Below are 18,900 nucleotides of genomic sequence, written 5' to 3'. Positions count from 1 at the left end.
TACGTAATTGGCACGAAATTACAGGTATATAATTAATTATAACAGAAAACATACAAGAGCCTCGTGTCTCCCGGCGTATGAGACGTACCGACCTTTTGCCTGATGAACTGGGTTCCCGATAAAAAGTCGGGAAACAGTACGGTACCATGCCATATAACCTTCAATAGGAAAGTGCTGCGGAGGTGGGGTCAAGTCACCTCGCCTGTCCCAAATAGCCAACTGAGCGTTAAGCCAGTCAATAAATGTGTCGTCCACCCTGGACCGATCATCCCTCTCATAATGTAAAGGATGCCATGCAGGCGGAGTCGGTATAGGCTGCGGCAGGCCAAACTGATGAACAACCCGCTCTGAGGCATGATGCTCGACAATATCGAGGCATGTGAGAGGGACAGAAGCCCTCCAAATATGTCGGCCGAACGTGCAATACGTTGGCAGGGTACCTATCACCTCCTCGCTGTACGGCGTCCAGATGAACTATCAAATAACAACACAAACCGTTAGTATGCGCAACACTAAGTTAAACAATAACTGGTACGTTTAGTTAGATATTCACCTGTGCGTCCTCCAACAAATCCAACACATCCCTGATGCGGGGGAGATTATGATGGGCATCATACTCTCGTGCAAGTCTACGACGCATAACCCACCTACAAGCTAGAGGGAGATCCGGAATTTCTACATTAGCCGGTATCTGTGGTAGAGGTGGCCGAAGCTGCAGAAATCGCTCCCAGACCCAAACCTAACATAGAAAGTTGATGTATAGTGTAAGATTAACTACAACTAGGTAGAATTGTAACTAACGGACATATTAGTTGAATATGTTGTCACCTGTAGAAGCGGCAGGAAGCCACAAACGTCTCTCTGTGTGCCTATAGAAGCCCGGCACATCTGCCTGTACAAAAATGAGAGGACAGCACCACCCCAGTTGTAGCTGGCTGTATCCTCGAACCGGGTAATATGATGCAGAAAACGGAGGCTCACTAGGTTCCCCGAAGTGTTCGGGAACAAGAGCCCCCCAAATAGAAGGAGCAGCAACAGCCTCGTATATCGTTGCACATTCACCTTCGCTGACTCGTCGGTGATAGTATCGTGGATCTGCACCAGGTGGTCTCTAATGGGGACTAATTGCATACGACTGACCCCAGACGCTACCTCCTGTTCCTCCGGCATGAAACCAGTGAGCATGTGCAGCATATCCCAATATGCCTCCCGCGGATAATATCTCATGGTCGCAGGCAGTAAACCAGGCAAGCCATCAGCGGACAGGCCATATAAAATCTCTGCGTCCTGGAGTGTAATGGTGGCCTCGCCAATGGGCAGATAGAAGGTGTGCGTCTCCGGTCGCCACCGCTCAATCAAGGTCGTGATCAAAGCATAGTCGAGCTGTATCCGGCCAATCCTAATAATCCTATAAAATCCCATCTCCTCCAGGTAATGGACCACACGGGATGTAGAACGCGGGGAGGACTCAAACACTCCCATAGTAGATCCACTCTCCTGGCCCGAAAAGTCTGCGTAAGCAACTGTCCCTCCCATATATACTCAGATCTATGCTGGGGCTGTAGGGCTAATAGATTCGACGTCCGAGGGCCGGGATGTATAGGCGCATCCATGTCGTCAACTGTAAAATCATAATTTTTAATAACTTGATTGTACAGATTATCATTAATAATTATGTGTTTTTTTTATAATTTAAACTCATATTTTTTTAATAACTTAATTGTACAAATTACTTACGTATGGGTTCCGGGATCGATATTTTTGAGGCCAAGTGGCACCAAACTATCATTAATAATTATGTATTNAATACTACACATTACTACGCTACAAGGCTCTAAATTTTACTACGCTAAAAGGGTCTACGTTTTACTACGCTAAAAAGGTCTAGATTTTGCTACGCTAAAAAATAATCTAAACTAAACATAAACAACAAATAAATTTAATTGCAAATAAAACACAAAACGGCATGAAAGCACATATATATAAATGAGAATATTAANCGCAGGTGGTTTTGGCCATGTAATTGGATGTTGCATGCGACCAACAAGAAGACAGGTATGTGGAAAGTGGGTAAATACATTCCCACCCACACATGCGAAATGGACACATTCAACGGGAATCACTTCAACTTGGATATTGACTTGATTTCTCTTGTTCTTATTCCACACATCGAACAGTCCATAAGGTATAAAATCAAAGAGTGCATTACATCAGTCCAGCAGGAACATGGCCATACCATTACTAAAAGAAAGGCATTTCTCGGGTGCAAACGAGCGTTTCAAATAGTCTATGGTAACTGGGATAAGTCATTTGCAGATCTGCCTAAGTACATGGCTGCACTGCAGCATTTTAACCCCGGGACAGTTGTAGAGTGGAAGCTTGAGCGAAGTGCAGGTAAACCAGAATATATATTCAATTACGTGTTCTGCGCGTTTAAACCAGCAAGTGATGGTTTTTCGCATTGTCGCCCCATAATATCCATAGACGGCACTCATGTCTATGGAAAGTACGATATCAAGCTGTTAATAGCCGTGGCAGTAGATGCTAATGGACAGATATTTCCTCTAGCTTTTGCTATTTGTGCCAATGAAAGCCAAGAGACGTGGACGCTGTTTTTGAACCATATGAAAGAGCACGTGTGAAACAGCGTTCCGGTATCTGTCTAATATCTGATCGGCACGGTGGTATCTTAAGTTCTGTGGAGAACTTGCCTGCATGGCAAGAACCTTATGCCTACCATCGTTACTGTGTTAGGCATCTTAAAGCCAATTTCCAGAAGGCATATCCCAATAAGGATCTGCATGATTTGATGTGGATGGTAGCAATAGACCACCAACAACATAAATTCCGGAGGCACATGGAATATATCAGGCAAGAAGACGAGGCAGCCTATCGTTGGTTAATGCGACATGACCCTGAAAAGTGGACTTTGCATGCGGATGGTGGCAGACGATGGGGAACTCTGACTACAAATGTGTCAGAGTCTTTCAACGGGTTATTGAAGTCGGCAAGAGGATTGCCTGTCATAGCCATGGTGCGGATGTCGTTCAAGCAGATGGCGAAGAGGTTTGTTGAAAGGTCTGCAGCTGCAACGTCATTGATGGAAAGGGGTGTTAAATTTATGCCAGTGCCGATGAAGAGATTTGAGAAATACAGACGGCGAGCACATTGGCATTCATTTTTGCAGTATGATAACGAAAGAAATGTTTTTGAAGTTCGCACCGCTATCCATCAAAATCGGGATAATAATGTGCATACTGTAAATGAATCTGCAAGGTTATGCTCTTGTGGAAAATGGTCCATCTACCACATGCCTTGCTCACATGCCATCAAATGCTTTCAACAAGTTGGTTTAGGTACAACCAACTATGTTGATCGACAATGTAGTGTTTCCAAGTACCTAAACACATATAGTGGTCAGTTGCAGCCACTGGGTGCTGAGCATTATTGGCCTCCTGAACCATTTAAAATGGTGTGTAACAAGTCCTATTTGCGTAAAACACAGGTGCAGAAGAGAACGCGTATACGGAACCAAATGGATGTTAGTGAAACAGTTTATGCGCGAAAATGTGGTATATGCTCGCAAACAGGACACGACCGTAGAAAATGTCCTTTGGGTGGCAACAGTAATCAAGCTCGGGGTGGGTGTTCTTCTAGTGTACCTAACTACCCATGAGTTGATGTTGTAATAATTAGTTATATGTGTATGNGCAAATAGATTGAAATTTTGACTCCGAAAGCGTGAATCAACAATAACAAGAAGCTCTACTCGAGTGTGGGACCTACGTTCTTCAAGTTTTATGTCTCGGGGGGACCCAAAATTTTTTTTTTTTTATAATGGCGGACAGTTTTTGGACGGTGGGTGGACCAAGATAGAGGACTAAAATAATGCTGAAGAAAAAGACGGGTGAAGAAGATGGAGGGTTTTTTTATTGAGGGGTATAACGCCAGGTTTTCTGGCGCTATATCAGTGTGTCAGTATAACGCCAAAAACCTGGCGCTATACATTAACGGTGCAGTTACCGTTAATATATAGCGTCAGGTTTTTTGGCGTTATATAGTATGGTAACTTTTTTTTTTACACCTATTTGTATATTTTGAGTCCAAAATAACAACATTTTGGTTCCGGGCTCACTAAAGAAGATAGAGTTACAAGATTAAAGTGGCGAGGACATCACTGTCAAATGAGGATTTCAGCAAATGATGGAATAAGAATCGAATTCAGACAGTGTACTAAAAGCCAAGTTGTAACTCCAAATCGACCAATACAGCTTTAAGTGTTAGGGTGCCATAAAAATATATACTTGTTAGTTAAGATATATATACATATATATATATATATATATATAATTTTTCTAAAATTACCGGGTCGGTTACCCTTTACCCAAGGGTAGGTCCGCCTCTGTACCTTATAGGGTCATGACACATTACCGTATGTTTTTCTAATTTATTGCCAATTAGATGGATATAGCTAGCTAAAACTATTAGCTAGTACTATTCATTATATTGGCGTCATTTGCTCATGTTAGCAATAACAAATTCAGAAATTTCGTTAAAGAGTATTCAGAAGTTATTTTAAAATGGATATATACATATAGAAACTATTATTTAACCTATATATATACGGTATAGCCGACAAAAGATGTTCAGGTTATAATCCTTTGGGATACACAGTTACGTCGTGCATGTCAAAAAATTATACTGTTTAGTTCGGTAATTTTTTTAAAAATATGTATATATACTATATAATGATATCTCTTCACTTCTAGTGAGTTTATTTCTTTATATTTTGACTTCCCTTACAGCTTGTTTGGATTGTTGTTCCTCGTTGTATCATATTGTATTGTTACCTCAAAACAATGTTTGCTTTGATTGTTTCATTAAAATTTGTTGTATTGTATTGTTAAATCCATTGTTCCGGAACAATGAAATGTCCCATTTTTTAAACAACCAATTTGGTATGGTGGGATTGTTTCCTATTTTTTTTTTCCAATTATGCCCTAACTTATTACTTCACAATTCTAATTTACCCTTTATCTTTTTTTCTATTTTAACTCCAAATCTTCAACTTATAACCTACTTTATTTTTTTCCAGACCAATGTTAAAGGTGTTTTGCTGCCTTCTGTTTTTATTTTTTCTCCTAATTTGCTTGTAACTCAAATCTAATTAGTTGTGCTCCTTTATTTTGTCTTCTTCTGTCTCGCTCCTTTGTTTTGCTTTCTTATGTTTTGTCTTCTTCTGTTTTATTTTTTATTTATGCATAATTTTTGATAAATTTAATATTTAAACAATTGAGGGTATTTTAGTAAGTTTATCAGTTACAGTACAATACGATACAGTCAAACCAAACAACAAAATATTATTTAATAATCACAAACGATACAATCTATTCAAACATTGTATTCATAAAACGATACGATACAATACAATACAATACATTATGAAACGATGGGAAACGATGATACAAACAGAGTGTTAATAAAAATCTTGGCTTCACCTGTGATACATGTCACCACAAAAGGAAATAAGATAATTATGTAGAGTATAAGACCATCAAATTAAATATTGGACATTTTTGGTACTAATGCTTATCTGCAGAATTTGACGAGAATTTTACGCTATTCCTTACACAACAAACAAGTTGTATCAAGTTGCGTATGTTGACAAGTGGATTAACTTGTAAACCAAAAATCTTACGTTCTTCAATATTTTTGGATCCACAAAAACGCACATGTCAAATATAAACAATTCTCACATAACTTAGGTCAGTTATTCAAATACAAAGTAAAAATCTTCCAATTTAACTTAATAGAAAAAATTCATCTACATACGTATAAAGTGATTGGATAATAAGTCAAGATGTATAAGAATTTTACATGTTGGATAAGCTTTATATTTATATATTGCAAATTGATCCATGCATACACGCACTAGTTTTAATGAATTTGACTTTGATAGATCACTTTTACGTGTCTTTTCTGATTTTCAAAATGGTTAGGTACAAATGCAACTAGGCTACTTATTTTTAGAAAGAACTAAAAGTAGTGATCCGTGATCGGTAAGTAAAAGTGAGGTTGTATGAAAATTAGTTATATATATATGATAGGAGGGTGGGCATTGCAAATTAGGGTAGAAGGTTCTCGTATTTTCTTATTTTTAAATTTTTATTACTAGCTGTTATTTCTTTTGCTTCGATTATCGTATTACGTACCTAGTTATTATTGTTTCTTAATTTTATAAGGCTTCATCTTCTTGTGCCGAGGGTCTATCGGCAAGGGCGTATGCAAAAAAATTTGTAAGCAGTGTCGTATTTACATAAAAAAATAAATAAATAAATAAATAAGTATTATCTAATGCCATTTTCAAAAAATACCATTAACAAAAATGCTCGCTCAAATATGTTAAAAATAGAATGTCTAGGTCCAGCCTTCAACCTATGGCATTTACAATCCCAAATATGAGCTTGACCAATGGACCAAGAAATACTCCTTGCCTGGAATAAGTGGTGTCATCATTATATATTGCTTCATTTTTACAGAATATTAGTATAAATATTTAATATTTTTTTGGGCGAAGTAGTGTCGAATGACACCATTTCCACCATTATGGATCCGTCCCTGTCTATCGGAAACAGCATCTCTATTCTAGGGTAAGGGTAAGGTCTGCATACACACTACCCTCCCCAGACTCCACTTGTGCCACTTGTGGGATTATACTAGGTTGTTATTGTTGTTGTTGTTGTTGTTGTTAATTTTATAAGGCTTCTCCACCACCATATTTCCTTTCAATATTACTGGGATTTTGCTTTCTTTGAGTCGAGGGTTTATCGAAAACAACATCTCTAGTATCATAAGGTAGGGATAAGGTATTTGTACACATTATCCTTCACAAATCCCACCTGTGGGGTTATACTATGGATGTTATTATAGTTGAATGTTGGATAAGCATATTTAAATATGTATTGATCAGATCGTGGAGCCGGAATTTGAACTTACCAACATCAAGTATTAATAATTGGATTTTAAATTTAACTCTTGTGCATAAAAAACGGATTTATTAGTACAAATAATTATAAGTTTTGATTAAAAAACTAAGTTCAACCCGTCTAATGCAAGTTGATCTATGCACACGAGCTATTTTTAACAAATTTGACTTTGAAAGGCTACTTTTACGTGTATTTCTGATTTTTTTCAGCATGATTAGGTATAAAAATCCATATTAAACTACTACTATATATTAGAAAGGACTATACCTTTTTTTCGTGCATGTAAATGCCGCCTTTGAAAACTGATGGTAATATTATTATATTTTTGAAAAAAAAAAGCTAGTAATTATATATACAATAGATAAATATGCATGGTCGAAAATAATAGGAATTTTTCAAAATAGGTGAAATGGTTGAATTTTTTGCGATCCGAGTTATCCAAACCGTTGCTAGATGTGATTCCAAAAGCTATATGGAAATGAATACAGTAAAACTTCTCTATAACAGTTTCGTTTGTTCCAAAAAAAATTGAGTGCTATAGTAAAATATTGTTATAGAGAACATATATTATAACATAATATAATATTCGATTCCGGCTCGACTTTTATAATAAATGACTATAATATAGGAATGCGGTCTGATTGTACTACTTAAAATAGTCAAGATCAAGCTAAGCTCCCTTATGGAATATTTAACGGCCAATCCATTTCGGATTGACTGTATTGGTAAAGAAGTTGATATCAAACTCAAATTAATTTACAAATTAAACAATGATAATTCAGCTTGTTTGAATGGTTGTTACATATCGTCTCATAATGTATTATATAGTACTATATTGTTTGATGAATACAATGTTTCGGTAAATTGTATCGTTTGTCATCGTTTCATGATATCACGCACCGTCAATATGAAGAATAAACTTGCAATATTATAAAGAAAAATTATGATATGAGATAAAATTACTATATAAAAAGGTAGGGTAAATGATAAAATAAAATTACTTAATAATAATGAAAGGTGAGATTGAGAGAAAAGACAAGGTAACGATGCGACCACACCAAATCTATCGTTACATAAAGTGGCACATTTCGCCGTTACGTACGTAACGACGGATTTAACGATATGATACAATAAAATTAAATAATAATCAAACCAAACATCATATTTAAAGTAACAATAAACAATATAAAAATTATTTTACAGTATCAAATAAAAATTATAATAAGTGAAATTAATTGCTTGAAAATAAGACAAACAACCTGCTACAGTAAATTAAATTGCACTGATACTATAATTAATGTAATTATCATTTGCATCTATTTGATCATTTCTTATCCACAGCCTTTTCATCCTTCTTCTCTTCCTTTTTCTCTTCCTTTTTCTCTTGTTTAGCTGGACCAACTGAAATTATGTCAATTTTCCCAACTTTTTTCAGCTTTTTTGCTACTGCTATACTATCCATTTCACCCAAAATGATCATCTTCTGCTCCTTTATATCAGCTGCTATCGAATCAACTCCTATCAAATTTAAAACTTAAAAACTATAACTAGCCATATATATGAGTAAAAATAAACATAAAATTGGAAAAAGTTGATTGGAAAATTGCAACATATAAAGATTGTGTTTGGTATAACAGAAGAAATTTTCATTGAAAATATTTTTCGATGTTTGGTTAGTGAGCAAAAATTTAACGAACATCATTTTTCACGGATGAGTTTTTCACGAAAGTCCCCAGAAAAATATATTCCGGTGGTTGATTGATGAGTGGAAAATANTATATGAGGAAACATGCTAAGATATATATATATATATATATATATATATATATATATATATATATATATATATATATATGAGTGTGTGTATGTGTGCGCGCGCGCGCGTATGTGTGTGTGTGGAATTCGATAAGGCAAGCCGACAAGGCTGCATGCTATCCAACTATACACGATTGTCCACAGACCTCTAATAGAGTGTACAACAGTATGAAGAATGGGACTGGATCCCGACATACCCATATATGTATACAAATATATCGTACCAAAATCCAATAGCAGCTCCAGATCAAATAGAGCACACCAACTCTCGCTGAGCAAATATCCTATGAAGACGGACCGTCGGCCTGTCTATATGCACCTCCGGGCATGAAACCCAGGCCCTTAGGCAATAGGGGCATCAGTACGAATAATGTACCGAGTATATAAGGCATAAAAATTAGTTTACAAAAGACATGAATGAAACATGGAGTAAAGGACTCAACCTGTAAGTCAGAACGTGCATCTGCATATAAATTACATATCATACATGGGTATATGTGTCCAAAATTATCAAGCCTCTAAGGGCATCCCATCATCTCATCTTGGCCTTAGTAGACGATTTCATCGACGTATACCAACTGATCAGGTTTTGATGCATATATAATGTCGTAACCATTCCGCATACCCTATATACATATAATATACACGTATATAATGCCATTTGGTCATGGGTTAATGTACATTTATAAATGAGTGCAATGCATAAGAAGTAAGTCAATAAGATCTTTCGGAATGTCATAAGATCAATATGCCTTTGGTTAATATCACGAAATAAACTTTATCAACATAAGTATTTTCTAAGACCCATGAACAAACGCTATGATAATGGGACATGTGGTGAACCAAGAACATAGGCAACCCTAGTACATCTAAGAATATAGTCATTTGTGAAAGTTGCGTATTTGCTCGTTTCGTTGTATCATATGGATCATGCCAAAAGGAAAGAACAGATATCCTTAACATACCTTATAGAGATCTATCCAATAATAATGCTAAACTCAGCTCACTTCACCTTAATCTACAACAACGACAGTGAAGCTATTGTCAAGCTACAAATGACTTTCTCATCTATATAACGGAAGTTACTTAATCTTTAACAAAACGGGCTTCATTTCCCTTGATTTTACAGCTTCCTCAAGCCCGCTATGGGCGAGACAACAACACAATACAATCAACAACGCAAAAACAACCTAACTAAAACTCGAGACCTTTAATACAAAAAAAACTCAAATATACCATAACACACCCAATCAACAAGTTATCAATTAACCTGAAATTACTGAGACGAGCGACCAGCCTACTACCCTACCACATGTGGTGTTTCTCCACATGCTTTATCATTCCAAACTCCATAAATCAGCAGCACAAGAGCCCAACACGAGTGGACTACAAAACAATCCACCACAAGTGGAATTAATCGAACTCACAGCTTCCGATCACTGTCCCGTGAGATCTAACTATTAGGAAATAAATTTATCAAGCTTTCATGATTTTTTAAAGCTTAAATACAGCAAGTAGGTATTTTCTTAACACTAAGTAACTTCCAAAACTCAAACTACAAAGAAAAATAAAGGCGGTATAATGATGGTTATAATGTTATCGCTTCTTGATTTTGTACCCGAGATGTTGATATTTTTTGAAACCCTTGTAGAAAGCTTAAGGATACGTTTATGGGTCTTCTTTGTTCGTGGTCTATGGAAAAATTGAAGAAAAAGAAGACATATATATATATATATATATATATATATATATATATATTAAAGATTACTAATCCTATTAGCAAATCGGAGAGTGTTTTTATGAATTTTTCTATTATAGAAGATTAATAATAAAGCTGAATTAAATAATATATATGATATTAAAAGTTAAGATAGTCGTAAGAAAAATGACTTCTGGCAGTGAGGGACGCCATTTTCCCATTCTGATAGAAAATGTTTTCCAAGAAAACCTTTTCTGATAACAAAACACTAGAAAATGACTTTTCTGATGAATTTTCTTTATTTATTTATTTATTTATTTATTGTGAAAAATGACTTCCATCGTACCAAACACATCGAAGATTATTCGAAAGCTTTCTTGAATACCATGAATATCAGCAACAGCCTCCATAGCTTTCTGCTTAGTTTTTTCGTTGCTCATTGTCATAATCTTTACCACCAACTTTTGCTGTATAAGATTTCCAATCTTTACATTAGTAGTACAGAATTAAGCAATAAAATTTGTAAACTAAGAAAAGAAGGAAACAAACAACAAATAGAGTAATAACTTATAATAAGAATGATTTCTATAAGACCTGTCCCATTTGAAGTATCTTTGATATTGATATTGGAATTAATAGGGTCAAGTTGTGTACGAGCCCGGGAAATGAAAAAACTCTTGATATGGAGTGTTTTCTCCTTTAATAGTTCTACACGATAGGAATTCAGATTAGTCAGGATGATAGGATTCGAATAGAACGTAGGGAGGAACAAGAAAGGGTCGATTTAGCAAGTCGCCTAGGTTATTGAGAAAGATTTTCTATTCTATATGGTGCAATTCTCCTATAACTTGACCATATATGACATGTTTTGGAAGAAATGTTAAGAAGAGGGGTTGATTTGGGGAAGAAGTAGATGGATTAAGGCTTTTATAGTGTAAAAATTGATAATTCTTATGCATGGCTTGATTAACTAACAAATAAGTATGGCATTTTCCATGACTTAATATTAATTTGAGAATCTTCTCTAACTAATGAAAGCAACATAATTCACTCCTGTCACGCTTTGTAGACATGAAAAGCCAACTAAAACTCAGCAAAGAAATGTTATGATACAAATTAAGCACCTAACTACCTATCGAGTGACATAAATTAGAAAGTAGGTACAATGATACTATTTATACACCAGAAACTGGTAACAATAATGCTGGTTAAGTAACCAACAAAGGTTGGGGTGGAATTATCATCCTTAACCAGAGGTCTCGAGTTCGAACCCTGGATATGAAGTTGCCTTTGTTCCCAGCGCGAATTCGGATTTAGTTGGACCCCAATACGGGTACCGGACGCCAGGTAAGAAATCAGAAAAAATACTGGTTAAGTAAAGGGATTTTTTCCTAACTATACCATATATGAAACCTTATTACCAAAAATGTGCATAATTTGTTAATTACCCGCCCAGTCCACACTTTAACTACAATGTATATACCAATCCATAATTAGGCAGGTTCTGCCATTTAAAACGCGCGAAAAAAAAAGGCACAAAATCTGCGTTTGATTCTTTCCACATTAAATTCGAAATTTGAAACGGAAAGAGATCTAATTGCTGCGTAATTCTCTCTTTCACTACAATTCAAAAACAACACAGAGCTTCAGAAGCTTCAACAACGCAATACAAATTGTAGAATTCAAAATTATTCTTCATCGTCCTCAGTACTCAAATTGTCGAACCTATATCTGTTCTTCATCTTTTTTCTCTCAACTACACGAAATCATGTCAAAAATCCCAATAATGCTAAAATTGAATGGGAATTGGGATAACTATGGCAAATTTAGAGATTTTGAAGTTGATGCCATTGTGGTAGATGAGAATGCAGGTTTGTGTAGTTCGAAAATGCTTAGAATTTTAGTTCTATGATATTATCTAAAAATTTACTACATATATCTACAATTTGACTACAAGTTCTTTATTTGGTGCAGGAAAAAAATATTTTAATATACAGTGTCTCCAGATTGTAGATAAATTGTAGGCAAATTGTAGTTTACTTGTAGTTTGTAGTTAATTTGTAGATAAATTGTAGAACTTATAATTTATATTCAACTGACAGTTATATACAAATATTACATAGAACTTGAAGGTAAACATCTAAAATTATGATAAAAAGCTACAAAATTTATATACAATAACTACATTGAGTCTTCACACAATGTAGATAGTTTGAAGATTATTGGCGAGGGAGATTTACGTCAAGGATTAAAGCAGAGAGATGCAAGCAGAAAATTGGCGAGGGGGAGGGAAGCTGGAGGCAAAGTCGGCGACGATCTGATCGAAGGGCCGATGATACTTGCACTTTCATTTTGCTATGCCTTTCAATAAGGATGACTGAATACCAGAAAGGAAACAAGAACTACAGAAACTCAATTTCATTTGTAATCAAACCGTATCTCATGTTACTGAGATTATCCATAAAACACGCGGAAAAAAATCTGGTGCACATTAATCTTCACAGCTTTCAACCATAATTTAATGGACTAATATAGAAAACCCAGTTCGCTCATACAAAATTTTAAACTTATAAGAGCGGCTATATCAAACATTCAAACCTTAGCACGAGAATAATGATTGTCGTTAGGATTCCTCTTTCCACTGAAAACAGCTAGTGCTTTGCGAACAGGAGGCTGCAGAGGAGCTTTCTTACTAGTATGGTGGAGAAAAAGAGTGTCCGGAGTAAATATCTCATCCCCCTACAAAATAAAAACTCAACTTCTCAGAGAACTTGAAAATGTAAATCTAAGATTTTTACCATAGCAATTGAAATAAAGGAAAAAAGAAAAGAAAAAAAAGAGGGGAAGAGACATTTTGCTGAAACGAACCTGCTTGTTCTTCTTTTTCGTCTTAGGATATAGGAACTTCTGTGGAAGCTGATCCTCACGTAATATCGGGTTCTTGGTAACAGCATCTCTACCCCCTTGAGGTAAAGGCAGGGAAAACTGAAATTGAAAGAACATCAGCAAAATTTTAACATTCTAGGACATTTAGGTGAAGTATAAGATTGAAAACAGAGGATTCTAAGCAGTGGCTTCAGTGTCTATTAAGACTTTTCTATATGATAGGTAAGCATTGAACACATTTCAGTTCCTGCATGTGTGTGCAGTGTGCAACTCACACGAAATCACCAACTATTATTTAGAGTAAAGAGCTTCATGGCTATTCTTCACAAGCCACTCAACTTTGATTCTGGAATGCAGCCTGTTGTTATTCGATGAAAAAAAGAAGCAGCTATGTACAGAAAAAAGTGACAAATGTGAGCTTAGCTAAGCATATACTCAAGTTACTGTTTTAATTAGGTGCCAGGATGTGATTTATAGAAGTATTAAAATTGGAGATGCTTAGAAAATGAGGTCTCATTTCCCACCTTCGTCCCTCGCAAGGATATACGTGGTCGGCGCGCTGCAAGAACGATACCATTTTCGCCAACAGTCACTGCTACCTTGCGTAAAGTGCCCCCATTTCCACAATTGGGACAGAAAATCCTACCAACATCTGTTGTCACTTTATAGCAGGCATGGCATTTCAGCACCCACCTGAAAATAGAAAATGCTACTATAAGCAAATCACATTCCTATACAACCAAATATTAGAGGACTCCAAGCATAAAGGAGAAGTGTATTGACTGGCTCAATAGAAGGACCGTTTCAATAGTCCTCTTGCAGCGTTCATGATAACTCGTCAACATGAAGAATAGACAACGGATATTACAGAGTAGTACAAAGCTGAAATACATTTTTTTTTCTTTTATCTTATTTGGGGGATGAGGGATGGGGGGTGGGGATCACAGCAGCTTGTACATACCTGTGCAGCTCACGAATCTGCATTCCTCCAGGTGCCACAAGGCGTAAGCCCATTTGAAGAATAACATTTTGCATTGCAAAATCACCTGTCACACAAGCCACGCTTGACTCGGACAAGGATTTTAACATCCAACTCTGTTCACTGCTGTCATCATCTACAAATGATGTTTCAATGCTCTCATCCATCTGGCTGGCCATCTCTGCATCTTCCGCTCCTCCATCAGCAGAGTCAAAATTCTCCCCTTCATCTTCTTCAGATTCTTTACTGTCTTGCTTAGCATCATTGGATTCAGACCCCTCAAGAGGAATGTTTACATCTGCATCATCTTGAAGATCTTTTGCAGAATCTTCTTCAAGCCGCATTTGACTCAAAATCGTAGACAGATTTTCTTCACCGTCTCTAACTTCAGTAATCGCATTGCCCTCTCCATTTGCCTCATGATTTTCTTCTGGTATATGGGACATAGCCATATCATCGTATTGACAGTTGTCAAGGTTTTCATTTACTGCATTTTCAGCTGAATCTTGTATATCATCCATTTTAGATGATGTCTCAGACATTTCACGTCTAGCTTTTCGTCTGAGAAATCTCCTATGAGTACTTCGGCTGACAGCAGGTCGCCAATCATCACCATCCTCATCATATTGTCCCTGTGATGCATCAATTCCATCAGCAACCATCTTCTTACCTTCAATTTTTACCTCTTTTTTCTGCGGCGGGTACTTTCTAGGTTTCCCAAAGCCACCTTCGGCATCCATCTGATCCTCAGAATGAGAATCACCGCCATTCAAGGTTGAACCATCTCTACTTTGTTGATCAAGAGGAATAACATTCAAGCTCAAATCTTTCAAGGGAAGAATTCTAGAGTTGGTGTTTGCTCCAGCATCCATTGCATGTTCTATTGCGTCCCACTCTTCTTGATTAGGGACATTAGAGCCCCATCCAGGCAACTCCTTCTCTGGCAACCTTTTCACATTAACCATGTGAATAGGAGGAGGGCAATCCCGGAGATGATGAGTTCCATGAAATTGAGCCTCCAAAGTGTAAGTTAAAGCAATGAGCTTGAGATCCACATCGGAAAGTGTTTGCAAATCACCAGTAGCTCTTGCAAAGCTGATAACTGGAAAGACAGGTAACATAACATATTCAATAAGATATCCAAGATTAAAAATAACACTCTGAGCATAGTTCTCTAAAATTAGACATTCTCTAAAACTCACACATGTCCCTAAACTGACATACGCTTCTGGGTTTCTCTAAAACTAGAGATTCTATAAATCCCACACTTATCTATATTGATATACCAATCTCTAACTAGACTATAAACATTCTTGGGCCTCAGCTACCATCAAACGCTACCTTAACAACTTTTCTGATAAAGTTAGAATCTAACCTCTGCAATTGGAATCAGACTTACCCAGTGGCCATTAAGCAAACAAACTGACAAGAAACAACAAAGATATATAAAAACCAGAAATACTTCAAATATTTTCACCATAGTTTTTCTTTCAACAAGTCGGTGTTTAAAAATAATACAAAGTGACCTTACTTATCAATAGAATCACACACACACACGAGAGCTGTGTATGACTTAATCGAGCAATCCACAACTGTCTATCAAGTTTGTTCAGCTATCAGCAAAACATAGTATCTTCTACTTATACCCCCCTCCCCCACCTGCAAAAATTCACTTTAAGTGTGAGCTTGTTCATATTGCCAGTCCCAGGCCCAAATAAAAGAGCAGATTTTTGAGATAAATTGACAGCAAGAATAAAACTAGAAATTAATGATGAATCTTCACAATATCAAAATGGTTAGCAAGCATTGCGATGCCGACCTCAACTAACTTCGGATTGAGGAAAAATGGATATTATGCTAACTGATTAATTTCATATAACTAAACCGAAGCAATATAAATAAAAGGTTAATAAAATCAACAAAACTACACATTTAACATAGCGCATAAATATACAAATACGTACAAAAATTTAAAAAAATCAAACTTTTAAACCTTTCTTAAGAGAATCAGGAGAAGGTTCCATAGTATCAACAGTGAACGGAAGGAAATTAAGCGAGTGACGTGAATTAGGATCACGAATCTCGCTCAACACTTCAGGCACCGATACGAACCGGTCAGCTGAATGATTCAGCTTATCTCCGCCTTGAATTATTGTGTTTGCGTCTACTATTGCTACCGCTATCCCCTTCGTCGACTTGCAGCTCCCGACTAGAACTCCAGTACCTGCTGCCGCTGCCGCCGTAGGTACGGCGGCGGTGAAGGTGGACGGAGTTTTTGGTTGCGGGGGTGGTGGTGGTTGTTTTAGGATGTTGCTCCAACATGGTGGAGGAGGAGGGGACTGGGTATCCATTGTTGTGGAGCTCATGCTTCAGAATAAGGGAACGGAATCTAAAACCCTAAAAAAGGTTGTTATGAGAGAAGCATACAGCAGGAATAGAAAATGACGAAAACGGTTCCATATGTTTTGGGTAAATCTAAAACAGTCTCTTAAATGTATTCATAAGAAGTTTTGGTCCTTTAAATTTGTCAAAAGTGAGGTTTTTAGTCTCAATCAAAATATTTAGCGAATTTTGGTGAAACTCACATTTGAAGATGTAGCTTTTGCATTTTCTGCTGTTATTAATTTGTTCATAGTGTGTGTTATATTTTTGAGGTGGTGTTTCTGATATTTGACGAGACTTTTCTATGTTTTTTGATTAATAAATCGTTTGTTACAGTTACAGTTTCAGTTAAATCTACGACATGGTTTGTTAAATATTGATAGAGTCTAAAATTATTCACTTTTAGCAAACTTAAAGGATCGGGAGAAATTCAAAAATAGCCAAATTTATAAGTGGTCGTTCAAAAATAGCAAGTTTCAAAAGTAATCGAAATCTAGCCACTTTTCATGTAAAGATAAATCTGAACAAAAACACTATTCAAAACCCGAAAAAATATGCCAGTATATTATGCTGGAGTTCCAGCATAAGTATACTTGAACTCCAGCACATTATACTGGAGTTCCAGGATAAGTATGCTGGAGTTCCAGCATAAGTACACTAGAACTCCAGCATAATATACTGGAGTTCTAGCAAAGTATATCGGTCCAGTATAATATGCTGGAAGTTCATACACAAGTGCTCGATTCTCCAGTATATTATGCTGGAACTTTTTGTGTGTTGGAGCAGGTGCACCGAACTCCAGTATATTATGCTGGACCGGTCTCTGTTGCAGCAAAATAGTGGCTATTTTTTATTGACTTGGTAAACGCTGGCTATTTTTGAATGACCAGTCCGAAAACTGGCTAGACCGTGCTATTTTTACTAAAGGATCAATATATTCATGACTTTATAAACGGAATATAATAAACTATTATATACCGTTAATACTTCGCTCAATTATGAATTCATAGATGACTCAAATACACACTTTATGCTAAGTGACAAGAGGGGCCGCTCAGCTGGTTAGCACCTCCCACCTACAACCCAAGGATCGTGGTTTCGTGTCACCAAATCCAACAAAGGGGATTAAAAACAAAAGAAACCTTATGCTAAGTTCTCTTCCGATGGCCGATATAGCTCTTAGAAAATGGGCCTATCTAAATCCAATATTTTCGACGCAAAAAAGTTGATGTATATGTGATAACTCATTAAAATTTTAACAAAAATTAGATCTGGAATTAGGGGTGTACAAACCGAACCGAAAAACCGCACCAAATTGAAAAGTCACGATTAAAAAACCCGACTTGGTTTGGTTTGATTTGGTTTGGTATTGAGTAAAAAAACCTGAACCAACCCGACATATAAATATATAATTTTTATATATACTTTTAAGATTTTATATAGAATTTTCTTTAAAAAATGCCTAAAAATATTTGGGATTCTCCTGCAGGATATAAATTTTAATAAAATATGAAGTGCTCCATATTTATTGCCCTTAAATAATGGGTTGTATGATCACTTTCTTATCAAATGTTACTGAAATGCGTCTATCTCTTTGTTCTTCCATATTCATATCATACGTTAAGATCCATTAAATTCTTATATCTTTTTCGAATGTGAAGTGGTTATTAATATTTAGGTATCATATTGATTTTATATTTAATTACTAAATTCGGTTAACCTGAAAGTGTATATCAACGAAAAATTATTGTCAGACGACTAAAAAAATAACTATTTTATGTGTTACTAATAGAATTCTCCCATAAGAATATTTTAATCGGTAATATGTTTGTCAATTTTTTATATTTTTACTAAGTAGATATTTACTTATCAAATATTTAACAAAGTAAGATTGAAATATTATGTAAGTAAAAAAAAACCCGAAAACTCGAAAAACCCGACAAAACCGAACCAATCCAAACCGATATAGTTGGTTTGGTTTGATTTTGATAAAAACCGAACCAACCCGGTCCATGTACACCCCTATCTGGAACCATAATTTTAAAAGTACAATGATTTTCGTACTAAAAACTTTAAAAGCCGAACTACCAAATTTAAATTATGAATTCACTTCGGCTTCTTCCATCGCTGCATGTTAGATAGCTCATTTTCAG

General features: G+C 36.1%; 1 protein-coding gene across 3 annotated transcripts; it reads right to left on the bottom strand.

Moving 5' to 3' along the window:
- Positions 1 to 8,194: 8,194 nt before the first annotated feature.
- On the bottom strand, positions 8,195 to 16,774 carry LOC109216591 (RNA-binding protein NOB1). Of its 3 annotated transcripts, none has more exons than XM_019380755.1 (7): positions 16,359 to 16,774; positions 14,348 to 15,467; positions 13,911 to 14,079; positions 13,369 to 13,485; positions 13,099 to 13,239; positions 10,847 to 10,967; positions 8,195 to 8,504 (listed from the first exon to the last, which is right to left on the bottom strand). In XM_019380755.1, the coding sequence occupies exons 1-7, from the start codon at positions 16,729 to 16,731 to the stop codon at positions 8,311 to 8,313; spliced, it is 2,235 nt and encodes a 744-aa protein (XP_019236300.1). In that variant the 5' UTR covers positions 16,732 to 16,774; the 3' UTR covers positions 8,195 to 8,310. The 3 variants fall into 3 exon arrangements, with proteins under 3 accessions (XP_019236300.1, XP_019236301.1, XP_019236302.1); XM_019380756.1 differs by having other exon boundaries at positions 10,886 to 10,967; XM_019380757.1 differs by lacking the exons at positions 8,195 to 8,504; positions 10,847 to 10,967 and adding an exon at positions 12,612 to 12,877 and having other exon boundaries at positions 16,359 to 16,772.
- Between the last annotated feature and the right edge of the window lie 2,126 nt (positions 16,775 to 18,900).

This window comes from Nicotiana attenuata, unplaced genomic scaffold (genome assembly GCF_001879085.1).
Source record: "Nicotiana attenuata strain UT unplaced genomic scaffold, NIATTr2, whole genome shotgun sequence".
NCBI lineage: Eukaryota > Viridiplantae > Streptophyta > Magnoliopsida > Solanales > Solanaceae > Nicotiana > Nicotiana attenuata.
This window is presented reverse-complemented; position numbering and strand designations above follow the sequence as displayed.